At 35.8% G+C, this 17,809-nt stretch overlaps 1 protein-coding gene across 1 annotated transcript in view; it reads left to right on the forward strand.

The window, feature by feature from the left end:
* Window positions 1-13,808, forward strand: part of LOC150086505 (nuclear pore membrane glycoprotein 210-like) — a 39,576-nt gene extending 25,768 nt beyond the window's left edge. Inside the window, exons 10-11 of the mRNA XM_090371443.1 lie at window positions 3,837-3,935; window positions 13,628-13,808. Coding sequence (XP_090227569.1) covers window positions 3,837-3,935; window positions 13,628-13,767 — 239 coding nt within the window. The 3' untranslated portion in view covers window positions 13,768-13,808. The remainder of the gene's footprint in view (window positions 1-3,836; window positions 3,936-13,627) is intronic.
* Window positions 13,809-17,809: the final 4,001 nt, after the last annotated feature.

The following is a 17,809-nucleotide window of genomic DNA, read 5'->3' on the forward strand; positions in this document are numbered from 1 at the left end:
CCCTACTTTCCAACTCCTCCATGGCCAGATTGGCCACGGTGGCACTAATGGGTGAACCCATGGCAGTACCGCGAACCTGCTTATACATAGTTCCTTGAAACAACATGGTAGAACTAGCTAGACATAATTCTACCCCGGTGCAAATGTCTTCCACACCGAGAAGTGATCTATTACCAAGGGTAATAGATCACATTGCCATTTTTACACAATATACTGCATGACTAATAGGAATACATGTAAATAAAGATATAACGTCAAAAGAGATCATGCTCTCATCATCATTTATAGTCAAATTCCCCACAAAATTCACAAACTCTCTACTGTCTTTAACAACATATTCGGACTGCCCCACTATGGGTGCAATTAATTTAGCCAAGTACCCTGATAGCGCATAGGAAGGACTCCCTATAAATGAAACTATAGGTCTCAAGGGCACTTCTGCCTTATGAATTTTTGGCAGTCCGTAGAATCGCGGGAGTTGACTACCTGTAGTGTGTAATGACCAGTAAGTCTCCTTGGAAATCTTCTCCGTGTTCAACCAGGATTGTATCAGTTTATTGACTCGCCGTTCCAGCCCCACCAACGGGTTCCTCTGGATCACCTTATAAGTGTTATTATCTTGCAGAAGATCCAATGCCTTCTTATTATAATCTTCTGTATTCAGGACCACCGTTGATCTCCCTTTATCTGCTGGTAAAACAACTATTCCTTTGTCTCTTCTCAATTCCTCTAGAGCTCTCTTTTGACTAAGGCTGAGATTCGGGGGTGCCTTCCTCACCTGACTCAACACTGCAGCTGACTTCACCCGGATTTCATTAGCTAAAGGCTCAGGAAACTTATTAATGGCCCGTTCAATACCCATTGCTATCTCCGCAATGGGGGGTTTCGAAGACACCAGAGTGAACTTGGGGCCTAAACTAAGGACTGCCTCCTGTTCTTTCGTGAGCTGTCTATTACTCAAATTATGTATAAAATGGGTGCTATTATCATATCGCTGTACCACATTTTCACTCACCAACCTATTAAACTTCATAATTTGTCTTTGTCTATATGACTCTGCTACCCTAACAACTTTATCCGAGACTAACCTTCTAATAAGAGCTAGGTGTCTAGAAGAAACATTGCTACCAATATTACCTAAATACATGCCAATTTGTCGTCTAGTAAATCTGAGATCTTCATGCAGCTTACGAATCCAAACATTCATAATACTCTTTTGAAAATGCACAGTGGCCCGTACTAATCGAACATCCTGGAAAGGTAACTTAACCCTAAATCCGTGTGGTACCAGCCCATGCGCTCTGCAACGGTACGCAAATCTTAAATGCTGTTGTTGTCTAGCTTCTTTTACACAATACTTCTGATACTGTCGGAGATGCTGCACAACTATATGGCCATAACTACTCACAATATCCTGAAAGAGGCCTCTGAGGTCGGGAAAACTCATGTCTAAGAATATATAAATTCATACACCGACCATTGAATAAAATTCAAAATTTAATATGACTACAATCTTTACAAAAAAAAAAAAAAAAAAAAAAAAAATATTTACAATAAACTATTACGGAATGCTAAAAACTGTAATAAAAAAGATCATTTACAATAAAATTTGCTAAAATATAAAACATTAAAAGCGCTAAAAATCTGAAGCTTTCGGGAGCGTCAGCTCCCTTCTTCAACAGTGATATAACTTCCTGCAACATCTCCTTAAGTAGCAGGCTCACGGTACCTCCACACGTGGTATTTCTCCACGTGGTTCAATCGGCACATGGTCAGAACTGGAAGCGGAAATGTCTCAGGAACGTGGCAAAGAAAATCGTTCATCCGACCTTAATATAATTGTTTCAAAGATAGGATTAATACATATACCTCTATCTCTGTTTATTGTATTCCTACTGGATGAACTAATCCGTAAACCCTCGAGCCATTTACGCTCCCAGTATCCATGTGCACGATCCAAAATAATAGCGTCCTCCGGGGAGATTTGATGCTGCTTCTCCCAAAAATGTTCGGCCACAGCAGACTTGTTGTATTCAGCGGTTCTTATGGCATTTAAATGTTCCCCCAGATGATCCCTGAGCCGTCGTTGGGGCCTAAACATCATCCTCCCTCCCCTTCTGGACCAGGGCCTTTGCCCTGGTCCAGAAGGGGAGGGAGGATGATGCCGTTTGCTGGCTTAATAGCTTCTCCCAATTTATACAATTTACCTCAGAGGTGGAAACGGGTGGTACCCTGTCATTTTTGGATGTATTGATCTCCAGGGTGGGTTTTAGACTTAAGACGTCAGTTTTTAAAAAACCCATGTGTAGAGGTCAATACACCCATTTCAATTCAGCACAAGCTGGACAATATAAGAATAGTGTTGCAAAAGCTTTATTTGACAGAGTAAGATCACACTGTACCACTTCTGAGGATAAAGAAAAAGAAATTAATCGTGTCACGGCAGAACTTAGAAAGTGCGGATACCCCCAGAGGATCCTGGATAGATATAGTAGACGGGTGTCCGAACGTAGGGAGTCGTTTGTTCCGGTAGCCACCGCATACATCCCCTACTATCCGGGCCTTACTGAACATCTGGCAAGAATTTTACGGGGTTATGGGACACGCTGTGTACAGCTTCCTGGGCGGAGGCTGTGCACAGCTGTGTCTCAGGTCAAAGACCGCATACCAAAAGATCTTAGTAGCGGACTGGTTTATAGAATAGAATGCCCGGATTGTGGGGAGTGTTATGTGGGGGAAACAAAACGACGGCTCAGGGATCGTCTGGGCGAACATTTAAATGCCATAAGAACCGCTGAATACAACAAGTCTGCTGTGGCCGAACATTTTTGGGAGAAGCAGCATCAAATCTCCCCGGAGGATGCTATTATTTTGGATCGTGCACATGGATACTGGGAGCTTAAATGGCTCGAGGGTTTACGGATTAGTTCATCCAGTAGGAATACAATAAACAGAGATAGAGGTATACGTATTAATCCTATCTTTGAAACAATTATATTAAGGTCGGATGAACGATTTTCTTTGCCACGTTCCCGAGACATTTCCGCTTCCAGTTCTGACCATGTGCCGATTGAACCACGTGGAGAAATACCACGTGTGGAGGTACCGTGAGCCTGCTACTTAAGGAGATGTTGCAGGAAGTTATATCACTGTTGAAGAAGGGAGCTGACGCTCCCGAAAGCTTCAGATTTTTAGCGTTTTTAATGTTTTATATTTTAGCAAATTTTATTGTAAATGATCTTTTTTATTACAGTTTTTAGCATTCCGTAATAGTTTATTGTAAATATTTTTTTTTTTTTTTTTTTTTTTGTAAAGATTGTAGTCATATTAAATTTTGAATTTTATTCAATGGTCGGTGTATGAATTTATATATTCTTAGACATGAGTTTTCCCGACCTCAGAGGCCTCTTTCAGGATATTACTAGTACTAATACTAATACTATTGTATATATGTCTGTAAGCCCCATTTCAGGAAGGATATGGACCTTTTGTAAAGGGTACAACAACAGTGTTAGTTGTTGAGCTATTCGTACAGTGAGAGACTCCAGTTTATTAGGTTTGAGTCTGGAATCAAGGCATCTGTCTGGGGGATCTGATGGAAATATTGAAAGGATTGAGTTAAACTAAATAATAGAATATCTTTCTCTTTCTTAAATGATATCTTTTCTTTTTTTCTTTCTTAGATGATAAATGATACAGACTAATAGAAATAATTGTATATTGTAAGTTAAGAAAGGATAGTTGCAAATTAGATACAGTAAAAAAGCACTAATAAATAAGTGTTTAAGAGCTTATGCAATTTTAGAAGTTAAAACAGGTTTAATTTTTTTTTACAGGTTTTCGGGTCTTGTCTGGTAAAAGTGGTGGTGTTGTAACAACACAACCAGGAGTATTTATTAATCACCACAGTCCAAATGGTGGACAGCATAGTCCAGGTATGTATGTATGTATGTGTTTTAACAACCAGTAAATGATTACTGTGGTATATCACATCTATACCACAGTAAATGATTATTGTGGTATAGATGTGATATATTTACTTTCGTTATTATTTTGGATGAAACAAAATAATTAGGAATAATTATACATGGGTGTTATACTAGCATATAACTGTATAATATCATTCATTACATTCTGAGGACTTTTATTACTGATTCATATTTCACAGATAAAATCTGCACTGTGTCGCATGTAGTTTTAGGTGATAACTTAAAAGACTTGTTTTGGAAACTAAATCTGCTAAAAACCATAAAAACGATGTATCTTTTTTACATGGTGTTCAAAATCAGTGCTCCCATTAAGAAACATTATGTTGCAAATAGAATTGTATTGTTCCTTGCTAGCGGACAGCAGACACTAAGCATATTTTCAGCATTATATATAGTAAACCTCTGATTATCCACGCATAATTTTTTAGATTATTTTTCTTTTAATTTTTTTAATTAATGCAATTATTGAAGGTTAATGAAACAGTACATCTGTAAACTAAACTACACTTTCATTTCTTTCTTGTAGTCTTCCAGTTTTGTGTTAGCAACAATCTGTTTTTAATTTTATTTTAAATACCACGTGGTTGAATCCACAAAATATAATAATCAGTTTTTCCTAAATTTTTATATTTTATGGCCCATAAATAAATGCTTTCTGTGTCTTTCCTCTCCCCATCCACTGCTTATAGAAGTATGAAAATAATTTCATAAACTTTGTTCATGATGGTATGTTTAAATCTAAAATAGTGTCATGGACTAATGGTTGATATCTGTAATTGTAGTTGAATACTCCTGTCATCAGCACCGTGAAGGTGCTGATGTCCTACTAAACTAAAATTAGCAACCCAAGATGGAATTCTTGTAGTAAAACTTCGTTACACACATTCAAATGCAAGTCATCTGAAGACAAAAACCCAAGCATTCTGATTTGACCAGAAGTCTTGCTAATCTCCCTAGAAATGGAACTGTGATCACTCAAACAGGAGAAATCTTACACACATTAAATCAGTAGACATAACCCCCCACCCACCCACCAAAAAATAAGGATGATCTAAATTGGGGAGTTAAATTTGTAGAAAAACTCATCCAGATGTGCAAAAATAATAAACATTTGCCCAATGAAATCAGAACAGACCATTTTCGAGATCAGTGGACATGCTGACACAGTTGTTTGACTACTGCAACCCCTTATATTTAAATTGAAAAGGAATTAACCTTGCCAGGTTTTGTTGCTTGGGCCAGAATTTTGTCTGTGGGGATTATTGAGCTAAGACTTTGCTTATTGTAAATTTTGAAGAAAAAGACCTTTTTCATGCAGGATGGTACTCCTGTGCACATTATTCCCTCAAAATTAGGAAATTCTTAAGCGAAAAAATTTAAGTAATTTTTGGGCAAAAATTACTAAATAAGTAATTATTGCCCAGGTCACAGATTTAACTCCCATAGATTTCTTTGTGACTATTTAAAACACAATTTCTATTCCGGGAAATCATACTGTAGAGAACTTATAATCAATAATATCTGAAGAATTTGCCAAAATTGATCATGTTATATGTTCAAAATTTTTGCAAAAATGCACCAAAAAAAACTGTTTTTGTGAACTTAAAAGTGACACCACTTTTAAGTTTGAAATAGCTTTCTCTATGGCCATAAAGAAATGTTTCAGTTTGTTAAATAATAGTAATGCCTTAGTTTCTGGTATAATGTTTATTTATTTTTACAAAGAAAAAATAAATAAAAAAAATTTGCTTTATTTTACATGCAGTTGCAAAACACAGCAGTGGGTAACTAAAAAATTTTTTTTGGCTATCTATATTGCCATTTACCAAACGCTTATATTCTTTTGTGGCTATTTGGTTTTTGAAATAAAATATGCATAATTAATGCTCAAATATAAGTGTTGTGTGCTTCTTCTTTTGATGCCATCTCCTATTGGAGGTTGGCGATCACCGTGCTGTACTTCTCTTTGTCTTTGGCGAAATGAAAAAAAATTCTCAGCTGATCTGCCAGTCCAGTTGCAGATATGTTTTTCAGTCAAGAAATTTTCCTCCTCCCCACTCCTTGCTTTCCCTCTATTATTACTTGAAGCAATTTATATTTCACATTGCTAAGGATGTGTCCCAGGTAGGCAGTTTTCCTTCTCTTCACTAAGCTCAACCATTCACGTTTTCTTCCTGCTCTCTTCAAGACTTCAATGTTGATGATTCTGTCTATCCAAGATTTTTAGCATGCATCTGGAGATCCACATTTTGAAGGCCTCCATTTTGTTCGTGCTTGATAGTTTCAGCATCCAAGTTTCAACTCCGTATAATAGTATGGACCATGCATAGCCTCTAACAAATTTCAGTCTGACAGATCTAGAGTTTGTGACACAGCATTGTTCTATATTTTGTAAAGGCATTCCTTGCAACCTCTATTCTTGCTTTTATTTCTGCTTCCGGATCTAGATCAGCATTTAGCCAACTACTAAGGTATTTAAAATTAGTCACTCTATATATTGGAGCTCTGTTCAATAATAGCTGGACTGCACTTACTAGAGATTTACTCATAGTCATGCATTTGGTCTTGTTAATATTGATTCTTAAACCCATATCATTACATTTGTTCTTAATACAATCCAAAAGCAATTGAAGGTCAACTATATTTTCTGCGAATATAGTAGTATCATCAGTGTATCATATGTTATTTATCAGCTGACCATTTATTTTAATTCCTTCTTTCCTTTCCCACAATGCATTTTGGAAAATAACTTCAGAATAGGTGTTAAATAGTATGGGCGAGAGAATACAACCTTGCCTTACCCCTCTTTTTATATTGATCTCATCAGTTTCACCCTCTTTGACACTCACAGTGGCTGTTTGATTCCAATAGATTTCTTTGATGAGTCTGATGTCCCGTCCATCAAGATCTAGCTTTTTAGGTACTCCTATAAGCTTCACATGTTGTACCCGATTGAAAGCCTTTTGAAAGTCTATGAAGCAGATGAATGCTGTCTTCTGGTGTTCTCTACATTTTTGTAACAACATGTTTATACCTAGGAGAGCTTCTCTTGTGCCTAGTCTGCTTCAGAATCCAAATTGGGTGTCAGAGATTACTGATTCACATTTTTTTGTACATCCTGTTTAGGATTATCCGCAGCAGCAGCAGCTTCAATATATGGCTCATCAAACTAATAAGACAAAAATCATTGCATGAGGTGGTGTTCTTCTTTGGAAGAGGAATGAACGAGGACCTCAACCAATCATTAGGTAGTGTTCCATTTAAATATCTTTATTGAAGATTTTGGTTAGATCTTTCAGATTTTCTTCATCTAGAAGTTTCACTATTTCATTGCCAACCAGGCTAGCCGGGTGGGTAAAGTGCCTGCCTGGCAACCCAAAGGTCTCGGGTTTGAATCCCACCTTGGGCTTGGATATTACGATGGTGCCGTACTCTCCAGTTAGACCTCATGGCCACGATACACGAAGGAAGCAGGAAAAAACTGGTTCCTTCGTGTATTGTTCACATCATACGATAAAAAATAATAAATAAATAAAAAAAAAAAACTATTTCATTTGGGATTTGTTCTGGGCTAACTGCCTTGCCAGACTTTCCCACTCCCAGAGCATATTTTACTTCAGACAAGAATTTGAAGGGAAGATCTTCTTCCTCCATAGATATTACAACATTTACATCCTGTATAGCATCATCAAAAAACATCTTAATGTAGGTCTCCCACATCTTCTTTCTGTCATCACCTCAAAACTAATTGATTCTGGGCATTCTTTATTGTGTATGGCATCCTTCTGTTGGTGTTTCCTGTTTATTCTTTTAGCTGCTTATGTAAATGGAAATTATCATGCCTTCGTTCTATTTCTATTATCTCTGTTGATTTTTCTAGCATCCACTCTCCTTTTGCTTCCTTAATTTTCCTCTTCATCATTTTTTTGATCTGCTGGTATTTAGTTGAAACAATTTTGAACTTCCTTCTCTCATCCATTAGGTTTAGGATCTCTTCTGTCATCCACTGCTCTTTGGCAGGTTGTTTTTCATTGCTTAGAATTTCTTTTCCAGTACTGATAACGAATCTTACCAAACTCATTCCATTCGTCATTTACATCTTCAGCTCCTACTCTGTTATTTAATTTTATGTTCAGATCTTTACTGAGTTTTTCTTTCACAGTTGAGACTTTGAGTTTTTCACAATTTAATCTGTTTGTCTTATTTCCTTGTTTAAGTCTTGATATTTTAAGGAGTCCTTATGTGCTGTAATGTAATAACTAGATCGTATGTATAGCTTAGCTTAATTTTCAGCACTCACCTCATAGTAATCCGCTTAGCTGGTGGAGGGTTTTATCACATACATAGTGGTTATAGGATTCTAATACTTTACAGGGATTATGGGTTTTAAAATTAAGTTATGGGCTGTAGAAAAATTTTTAAGAAAGGAAAGTGCACCTTCCATGGTTGCTTAATTAAATTAAATTAAGAGGGAAAAAAAAAAAAAAAAAAGGGAAATATATAAGCTAATAATCGCGCACGAGCGACTTTCGAGTTTCCTCGTCTTCAGTTAGCTATAGTGGGGGGGGGGGAAGAGAGCGCACTTGTCTTATGTATGGGTTGGGTTCCCGAAATGCATTTCAGTGCACGTGGAAACTTGATACGTGCTAAATTCCACGTATCAAGTTTCCACGTGCACTGGGCGCTTCCGTAGCCAGGTAGGAAGGAGCAGCAGTGCGTAGCACACGCTTCTTGATTAGACCGGGGTTCGAGCCCGTCACCACCAAATACGGAGGATGCGGAAAGGTCATGGAATGACCACCGCATATCCCGGAGCAATATGGCCTTAGTTGCTAATGCTCCTAAAAACCAAACAACAGGTTCCACGTGCACTGAAATGCATTTCAGGAACCCAACCCATACATAAGACAAGTGCGCTCTCTTCCCCCCCCCTCCACTATAGCTAACTGAAGACGAGGAAACTCGAAAGTCGCTCGTGCGCGATTATTAGCTTATATATTTCCCTTTTTTTTTTTTCTCTCTTAATTTAATTTAATTAAGCAACCATGGAAGGTGCACTTTCCTTTCTTAAAAATTTTTCTACAGCCCATAACTTAATTTTAAAACCCCATAATCCCTGTAAAGTATTAGAATCCTATAACCACTATGTATGTGATAAAACCCTCCACCAGCTAAGCGGATTACTATGAGGTGAGTGCTGAAAATTAAGCTAAGCTATACATACGATCTAGTTCCTTGTTTAAGTTATGATCAGAATGAGCATTCACACCAGGGTAGGTTTTGGGTCCTTTGAGACTATTCCGAAAATGCTTATTTATCAGTATGAAGTCAATCTGATTTCTAACTATAGTCCCTGGTTTGTCTTTGGTGGGGGGGATTTCCAAGTATAGAGCTGTCGGGTGGGAAGGTTAAACCATGACTTTGCTATTATCATGCTCTCCTCTTGACAGAACTGTATGAGCCGATCTCCTTGCTCATTTCGTAAACCTAATCCAAAATCACCCTCAATGTCAAGTACCATGATGATATTTCCTTCATGTTTTTTTGGTGTTACTTGTGATGTCTTTCAGTTGCCTGTAGAATTCTTCAGTAACATCATCATCACTCTTAGCCACTGTAAGTGCACATATTTGTATCACATTAATATTAACTGAGTTACCCTGCAGTTGTAACATAATGATGCAATCCGAGTATGGAGTAAAATTAGCTACTGATTTCTTCAGTGAATCGTGGATCATAATTCCCACACCATTTTTATGTGTATTGTCACCTGTCTCAGAGTAGTATAAGACCATACCATCGGAATGGCAGATTCCTCAGTTAGTCTATCTGGTTTCACTTAAACTGAGAATTTCTACTTCACATTTCATTTTACTAGCCACATTTGCCAGTTTCCCAGCTTCATATTGTAGTAGTAGTAGTAGTAGTAGTGGTATGTGATGCAAGAAAGCAAGTATCAGCTTATGCAGCATCAGCCAAAAAAAAAAAAAAACATTCCCTCCAAATGCCTGTCCAGTTCCTCCTTAAATTTATTTAACCTATCAACTTCCACAACGACAGATGGAAGTTTGTTCCAGCAATTAACCACCCGCTGGCTAAAGGTAAATTTCCACACATCTATTCTAAATCTGCTTTTCTTAATTTAAATTTATGCCCCCTTAGGTTCGTAATCTGAAAGGATCCCATCAGAATTCAGCATGCTCAACCCATTCAAGGCCTTATACACCTCAATCTGATCCGTGCAGGTGCCTAGTCTCCAGCTGCTGCAATTTGCAGAACATAAGCCTCTTGGTAAGAGAATCCCTTTATTCCCCTCAGCAATCTTGTTGCCCTTCTCTGTACATGCTCAAGCAAATCTACATCCTTCCTAAAATTAGGCCTCCAGACCTGTACGCAATACCCAAGGCGTAGCCTGACCATTGCCTTATACAGGGCGCCTCCATAGCCAGGTGGGAAGGAGCAGCAGTGCGTAGCACACGCTTCATGATTAGATCGGGGTTCGAGCCCGTCACCACCAAATACGGAGGATGCGAAAGGTCAGGGAATGACCACCGCATATCCCGGAGCAATATGGCCTTAGTTGCTAATGCTCCTAAAAGCCAAACAACAACAACAACAACAGCCTTATACAGAGGGACAGTCACCTCCTTTACCCTGCTAGCAAAATTCCTATATATCATTGACAAAACCCCATGACCTGCCCTGGCAGCCTGTCTGCATTGCTTAGAAAACTTCATATCTGACTGCACAATTACTCCCTGACTTTTTCATTTTTTACCACCTTAAGTGTAGTACCACACAGTTGGTACATTTCTCTGGGGTTACTTTTACCCACATGCAGTACTTTGCATTTGTCAAGGTTAAACTTCAGTTGCCACTTCTTAGCCCATCTGCCCAAATTTTCTAGATCCTGTTGCAGTAGCACACTATGATTACTGTCATTAACAACCTTGCCAACCTTTGTATCAGCTGCAAACTTCGACACTAAGCTTGATATACCTTCATCAATATCATTGATAAATATACAAAGCAACAGTGGACCCAACACCGAACCCTGTGGGACTCCACTAATAACATTAGTCCATGAAGAGCGGCACCCATTGATTACCACCCTCTGTCTTCTCCCACTCAACCATCCTTTTATCCATTGTAGCAATGTACCCTTAATACCATTCTGCTCCAATTTGTACAATAGTCTTTCATGCGTAACAGTGCCAAACGCTTTGCTGAAATCCAAATATATGATATCAAAATTATTTTTTGCATCCAGTTCATTTGTAACCACATCATAATATCCTATCAGATTTGTCAGACAAGACTTTCCCTTAACAAACCCATGCTGTGTCTGAATTATTGCTGCAGTCTTGTCTAGGTGATCCTGCAATGCATCTTTAACCAGTGACTCCATTATTTTACCCAGAACAGAAGTTAACCTAACTGGTCTATAATTACTCGTGTAAACCTTCGATCCCCCTTTGTGAATTGGGGATATATTTGCACATCTCCATTCCGTGGGGACCTCCCCTGAGTCCAAGGATGCTCTCATAATTATGGCTAAGGGTTTGCTTAGTTGCTTTGCCGTCTCCTTTAATATAACTGGATAGATCCCATCCACCCCAGGTGCTTTTCTTACGTTTAACTTCAACAATTTCTCCTCCACTTTGCTCTCAGTTATTACAAAATCATTAAGCACCCTGCTACAAATTGATAACCTTCTGCCATTTTCAAACCTTAATAACTCCTCATGTGTGAATGTAGATGCAAAATACTCATTCAGTTTGTTTGCTATCTGAGCAGGATCATCAAGTCAAACCATTGATATCTAGTGGATCAATCAGATTCATCCCCTTCCTTTTAGAGTTTATATAAGTAAAGAAATCCTTGCTGTTTTTATTAGCATCCTTTGCCAAATATTTCTCGTAATCTGCCTTCAGCTGCCTAACTGCCTTTGTGACCTGATTACAGACTAGCTTATATCTGCCATAGACTTCTGAGTCGCTTGATAATTTATATGCCTCCCATGCATTTTTCTTCTCTGTCACGAGTCTCATTAGTTCATTTGATAACCATTTAGAACCATATATAAGGTTCTAACGTTCCATGTTCCTATTTTTCCTGATGAAAGTTTTTGCCACCTGGGGATTCTTAGCACCCTATCCGATTTAAGGGATGCTGGGGACTCGGGGCCATCTCTCTCTCTCTCTCTCTCTCATTGTACTAACCCTGGTGATTATTCTTGGGAAAGATAGCACAGTAGTTTCCCCTTGCATTCTGCTCCGCAGTACTTTAACTGTATCTGTTGGTTCGACTACGCCTGAAGTAATCCGAAAAGGAGCCGGAATATATATACATATGTATTATTCAATTAGTTTTGCATTATTTAATTTTTTTTTAATTTTTAATTTTATTATGATTTTTTTAATCTTCGGTGTGGTGGTGCTATTATCCCTCTTTCTCTCTCAATCTCTAGCTAATAATATCCAATATATTAATGATTTTTGAATTTTCTTAACCATATTTTCATGGTGGTTTGTATAGGCTTAGTCCCAATAAATAAATTTTAAATTATAGCCAGATAAAACGTTAACTATTTACGCTATGCTGTAACATAGGCAAACAATCAGCTGACCATTAGAACTAAGAACATTCCAACTGTCAAATAAACATGTGTATAAGTAGTAGTGTACTACCTGATATGGTACAAAAACACTCAATGCTAACTAAAATGCAACTCATTAACAAGGTGATCACTAAGAAAATCAAATAACTCTTCTTAATATCACATTTTCAACATAAAATCCAGGAACCCATAGTAACCGTGTTAAGCATAGACTGTGGCCAGTAGGCCACGCCTTGAGTACTGCGTACAGGTCTGGAGGCCTCATTTTAGGAAGGATATAGATTTACTTGAGCATCTACAGAGAACGGCAACAAGATTGGTGAGGGGAATGAAGGGATCCTCTTACCAAGAGAGGCTTAAGTTCTGCAAATTGCAGTGGCTGGAGACTAGGCACCTGCGCGGTGATCTGATTGAGGTGTATAAAGCCTTGATGAATGGGTTGAGCATGCTGAATTCTGATGGGATCCTTCCACTTATTCAGATTACAAACCTAAGGGGGCACAAATTCAAATTAAGAAAAGACAGATGTAGAATAGATGTGCGGAAATTTGCCTTTAGCCAGCGAGTGGTTAATTGCTGGAACAAACTTCCATCTGTCGTTGTGGAAGTTGACAGGTTAAATAAATTTAAGGAGGAACTGGACAGGCATTTGGAGGGAATGGTGTGATTTTTTTTTTTTTTTTTGGCTGATGCTGCATAAGCTCATACACTTGCTTTCTTGCATCACATGCCTACTACTACTACTAATATGCAAAATTAAAATTTAAAAAAAATATATATTAATTAAGATTTTTTCTTGGAGCAGCAGTTTGGGAAATGCTGATCTGTATTATTATTATTTAATAATCAGTGAAATAGGGCTTGTTTAATGTGCAGTAAAACTGGCTTTGGTTTTCAGTCATTTTGAAGAGTAGCTATCCCTACACATTTTTAATATATATTCAATGCATTTATTTTGATTATACGAATTTTGTATGTGGAGAAAACATGCCGAATTTATTTCATTTTTTCCTTATAGTATCTGGATTTAGCCAGTGGCAGCAGTCACATCAAGACATTTCTCATGAAAGGGTTCTTCCAAGGATGAGTTCTCCTACTTATTTATGGAGTGTTGATAGCCCTCCTGGAATGAAGCCACGGCAGTCGAGTCCTCTCTGATAACAGTATTTTATTTTTACCAAAGATGATTTTTACTTTACTTTGTGTATCTGCGTCCAGCTTGTTGCTTATAGGTCTGAAGACATACAGAATTAAGTTATATAAAATCACTCTGTAAATATTTCCCATTTTTCAAAGTGAGAGTTTAGAAAAAGAACTATTAAAGCATTTTTTATTTTATATAAATAAAAAAGTTATTTCCTTCTCAAAATTTTATAACTCTTCAAATCATAAATTTTATTTAAAGAAATTTTTCTAAATGTTTTGAAATTGTTAGTTGAGTCATGATATGAATATGATCAGAATTACAGAACAATGTGAGAACTATTTTTTCCAGCTTGAAGTTAGCATAATCTGGTAACCTGCCTTTACCTTTGAGTTACAAGTATTCACTAAATTCCATTGAATATTAAATAGCAAGCAGTAATATTAGCATTTTAATTATTTACCAAGCAAACGTTAAAGTCATAACATGATTATAGAATTGAAGTCTGTAACCTAGAAGATAACACTGCTTCTGGAGGGCATGGAATCGAATTGATTATTAAGGTTATGAAATAAAGATAACATTTTAACCTTCCATTTTTTTCATCCTATACTATAATTTTCTAAATTTTAAATTTAAAAAATTGTCTTCCAAATATGCCCATTATACAAAAAAATAAATTAAATAATTGATTGTTTTTAAGACATTTTCAAATGTTTCTTTTCAATTAGAGTTTTACACTATTTTTTCATCCTTCCACAAATATTTGAACACACTAGTGACAGTGATGACACATTAGTACCTTATGACCTAATTTACCTTTTCACTAATTCAAAATAACTTTAATGCATTTGGTTGATGTGCTTCAAGAGTATACTAAAAAAGTTGGGAGTTTCAAATTCTATTGATAACAAGTAAAACTTTCTTTAGTTTCTTCACCCGGCATTGTTAGTTGGTCTTGGGTGGAGTTCTACCAGGAATTTCAAGATATAAAATCCATAATCCATTTGTAAACGATGGATAAACAATATATGAAATCAGACTAGTCAAATAAATGAATATAGCTACTTTGAAAATTTGGTCTTTTTGGCACTCAACTGATACTCTCCTCTCTACAGATGCAGATTGAATCATCTTTGAATACAATATGTGATTACAAGGTAACAATAAGATTTTTTTTTTTTTTTAAATTATTATTATTGAAAATTGTTATACAAGCATGTTATCAAACTGTGTGTAGTATATATTTGTGTAGTTCTGTTTGTATACTATGGCCAAGATTTAATGTGTTTATAAGAAACAAACTTTTTTGCTGTACCAGTGAGAAACTAACCTAAAAAAAAATGTCTTTGTTGAAAAGTTCCCCCCCCCCCAAACTTAAATATACAAAATGTATTTATATATAAAACAAGCAAATTTTATATATGTATATGTAGAATTTGGTTATTCTGTATGTTCTGACTCTCTTCTTGACATGAACAGAGGGCTGTTAAAACAAGTGACTTGATACATCATACTTTTGATTTTTTATTATTATTATTTATTTTATTTTTTTGATATTCATATTGATATTTTTATATAACTGCATGTGATGTTTCAAGTAGATTCATACTTTGGTTGTTAGGTTTGGTTCAATAATAACATGAGAAACAGATGGGCACAGATGTGACATATTTATATAGAACCATAGGCCCTGGTAGGGTGAATTATAAGAAAGGATTCTGTTACTTCACATGGAAGATGGGTCCGAACATGGTCTCTCTCTCATGTTGCAAAGAAAATACTTTAACATTGCGTGTTAAGGTATTCTCTTTGCAACATAAATTCTCTCTGGTAATGCTTTTATACTCCTTTATTAAATATAATACTTACTACTTAGATCTCTATAAATTGAACAGTCTTCAATACATTGATACATACATACATACATCATACTGAGTGAAAACTAGAGGAAAATTAAAAATATTAGAAGTCAGTGGAGTACTAATTAATTCAAGGGAAAACAACTCTATGGACCCACCGAACCAGCAGAATTATACACTAATGGTTTTTGATACACATACATTAAGTTACAGAAAATGAGTGACAAGTTACTTCTCCATAAAATAGAATAAAATCCTCTCTTTATGGTAAAATGGATAAATTCACTCATTTAATTTTCTGAATTTTGAAATATTCCTATCAGATGTGTCTGGTCTGATTTCACATTTAAAAGGCAAACATCTCTTGATGTGTTTAGATGTCAGGTTTTATAACTCCTTACTTTGAATAATTAATTTGAAACTTTTATATTTGGATTATAATTGGTAATGATCAGTAATTGCCAGAGCTGGGCCTTGTTATCCATTTATTATTTTTCAGCTACAAAAGCTAATGCCTGGATGCACAATTTTTTTTTTAAATTTTAAGAATGGTTTATGTATCCCACCCTTTATAGAATTACAACTCAAGTTAGAGAATCGATTTAGTATTCATGAATATAATTGTTGGTGTTAGAAGAGACCATCTGTCAACTTTGTCTCAGAATTGTATGAAGCATAAGACATCACATTCATTAATTTTACAATTGCAGTTGGGGATAGTATGGTAGAATACCAGTTATCTGACACAATTGGGACTGAGGGTATTTAAGATAATTGATTTTTAACCCAGTCTATCTAAAGTATAAAAGATAAGCAGGAAAACTTAATGAGAGAAAATTACAATAATTTGCATTTATTGTTTTCACGTGCCTTACAGCTATAAAATAATTGCCAGTATTTTGTTGCTTGAAAAACATTGTCTTTTTTTCCACTTAAATTCTGTACTTTCAGCAAACACATAAATCGGTTCTTCTTAAACACTTCGCTGACTCTTGGTTTCCATGGTATATATTTATCATTAATGTCTTCCCTCTCCATTTTTATTCCTGTCTGATTTCGATTAGTATTTAATGGTGAACCTGTTTTCTCATGTCAAAAAATGATAATCTGAATCTTTATGAGAACAATATGGCTAATACCCAGTTCATGCTTTGTCTCTAGTTTTGTTTATTTCTGTTAAAATACCCAAAGAATTTATTACTGAATTTATTGCACTGTACAGAGAAAACCCACGTTTGTGAAAGGGTAATTCAAGGAACTAATACAGATAAACATTTAAGCAAAAACTAAAACCTTTTTAAAGCATTAAAAATTTAAAATTAAAAAAATTAAGAAATAAACATAAGTTTAATGTATCAACGAAAAGACCAAGCAGCCTGCATAGGTTATCCATGCGTTTTCTGTCATACTACGAACCATACTGATTTGATGCATAAATTATTTGCAGTATCTAGTTTGGTTTTGTTTTTTGTTTTTACTGAAGTTTTCGTGTCATATTTAAGTGGAATCTTGAATTTAGGGGAAAATATAAAAGCAAAAAAATTTTTGGATAACTAGAATTCTGATGTACTTTCTTACTGAGAGAGCTTCATGTTATTTTTTATTTTTATTTATTTTTCTTATTTAATTAGTAATATTGGATTAGGAAGAAATTGTTATTTCTCAAATATGTTGATTTATGTTAAATTGTCATTGATTTTTATATTAGTATTGTCTTAAATAATAAGTGAATCATTATAACGAAACTAGGAATTCAGCTGGCTGACAAAAAAACTGCACAATATGCCATTTGAAGACCTTATCAGATAAGAATAGCTTGTTTTTTCATGAGGGAATGGTAGGAATTGAGTTGAGTTAGCTACAGAGTTCAGTTTCAAAAGTTAGCTGTGTCAGTCTTTAGGGGTTGACTGTGGTTCTGGGAGTAACATATATGATTAAAATTTGCACTTGGTGAAAACAAACCCATACTCGTCCACAAAAGATGCATGTCAGATGTTAGCTATTGTATTGGTAAACTGACTACAATAAAACGGCTACAGTGAAGTCAAAAACTCTTCTTGCTTTGGCATAATATAAATGGAAATTTATTTTTATCTATTAAATTGTAGACATCAAAAATCTTGAAAAAAGTTTTACTATAAAAATGTGATTGTCTCCAGGACTAAATCAAATTAATTACCACAAAACAAATCAA

The sequence above is a fragment of the Mastigoproctus giganteus genome, chromosome 4 (genome assembly GCF_048544385.1).
Source record: "Mastigoproctus giganteus isolate SK-2022 chromosome 4, ASM4854438v1, whole genome shotgun sequence".
Taxonomy (NCBI): Eukaryota; Metazoa; Arthropoda; class Arachnida; order Uropygi; family Thelyphonidae; genus Mastigoproctus; species Mastigoproctus giganteus.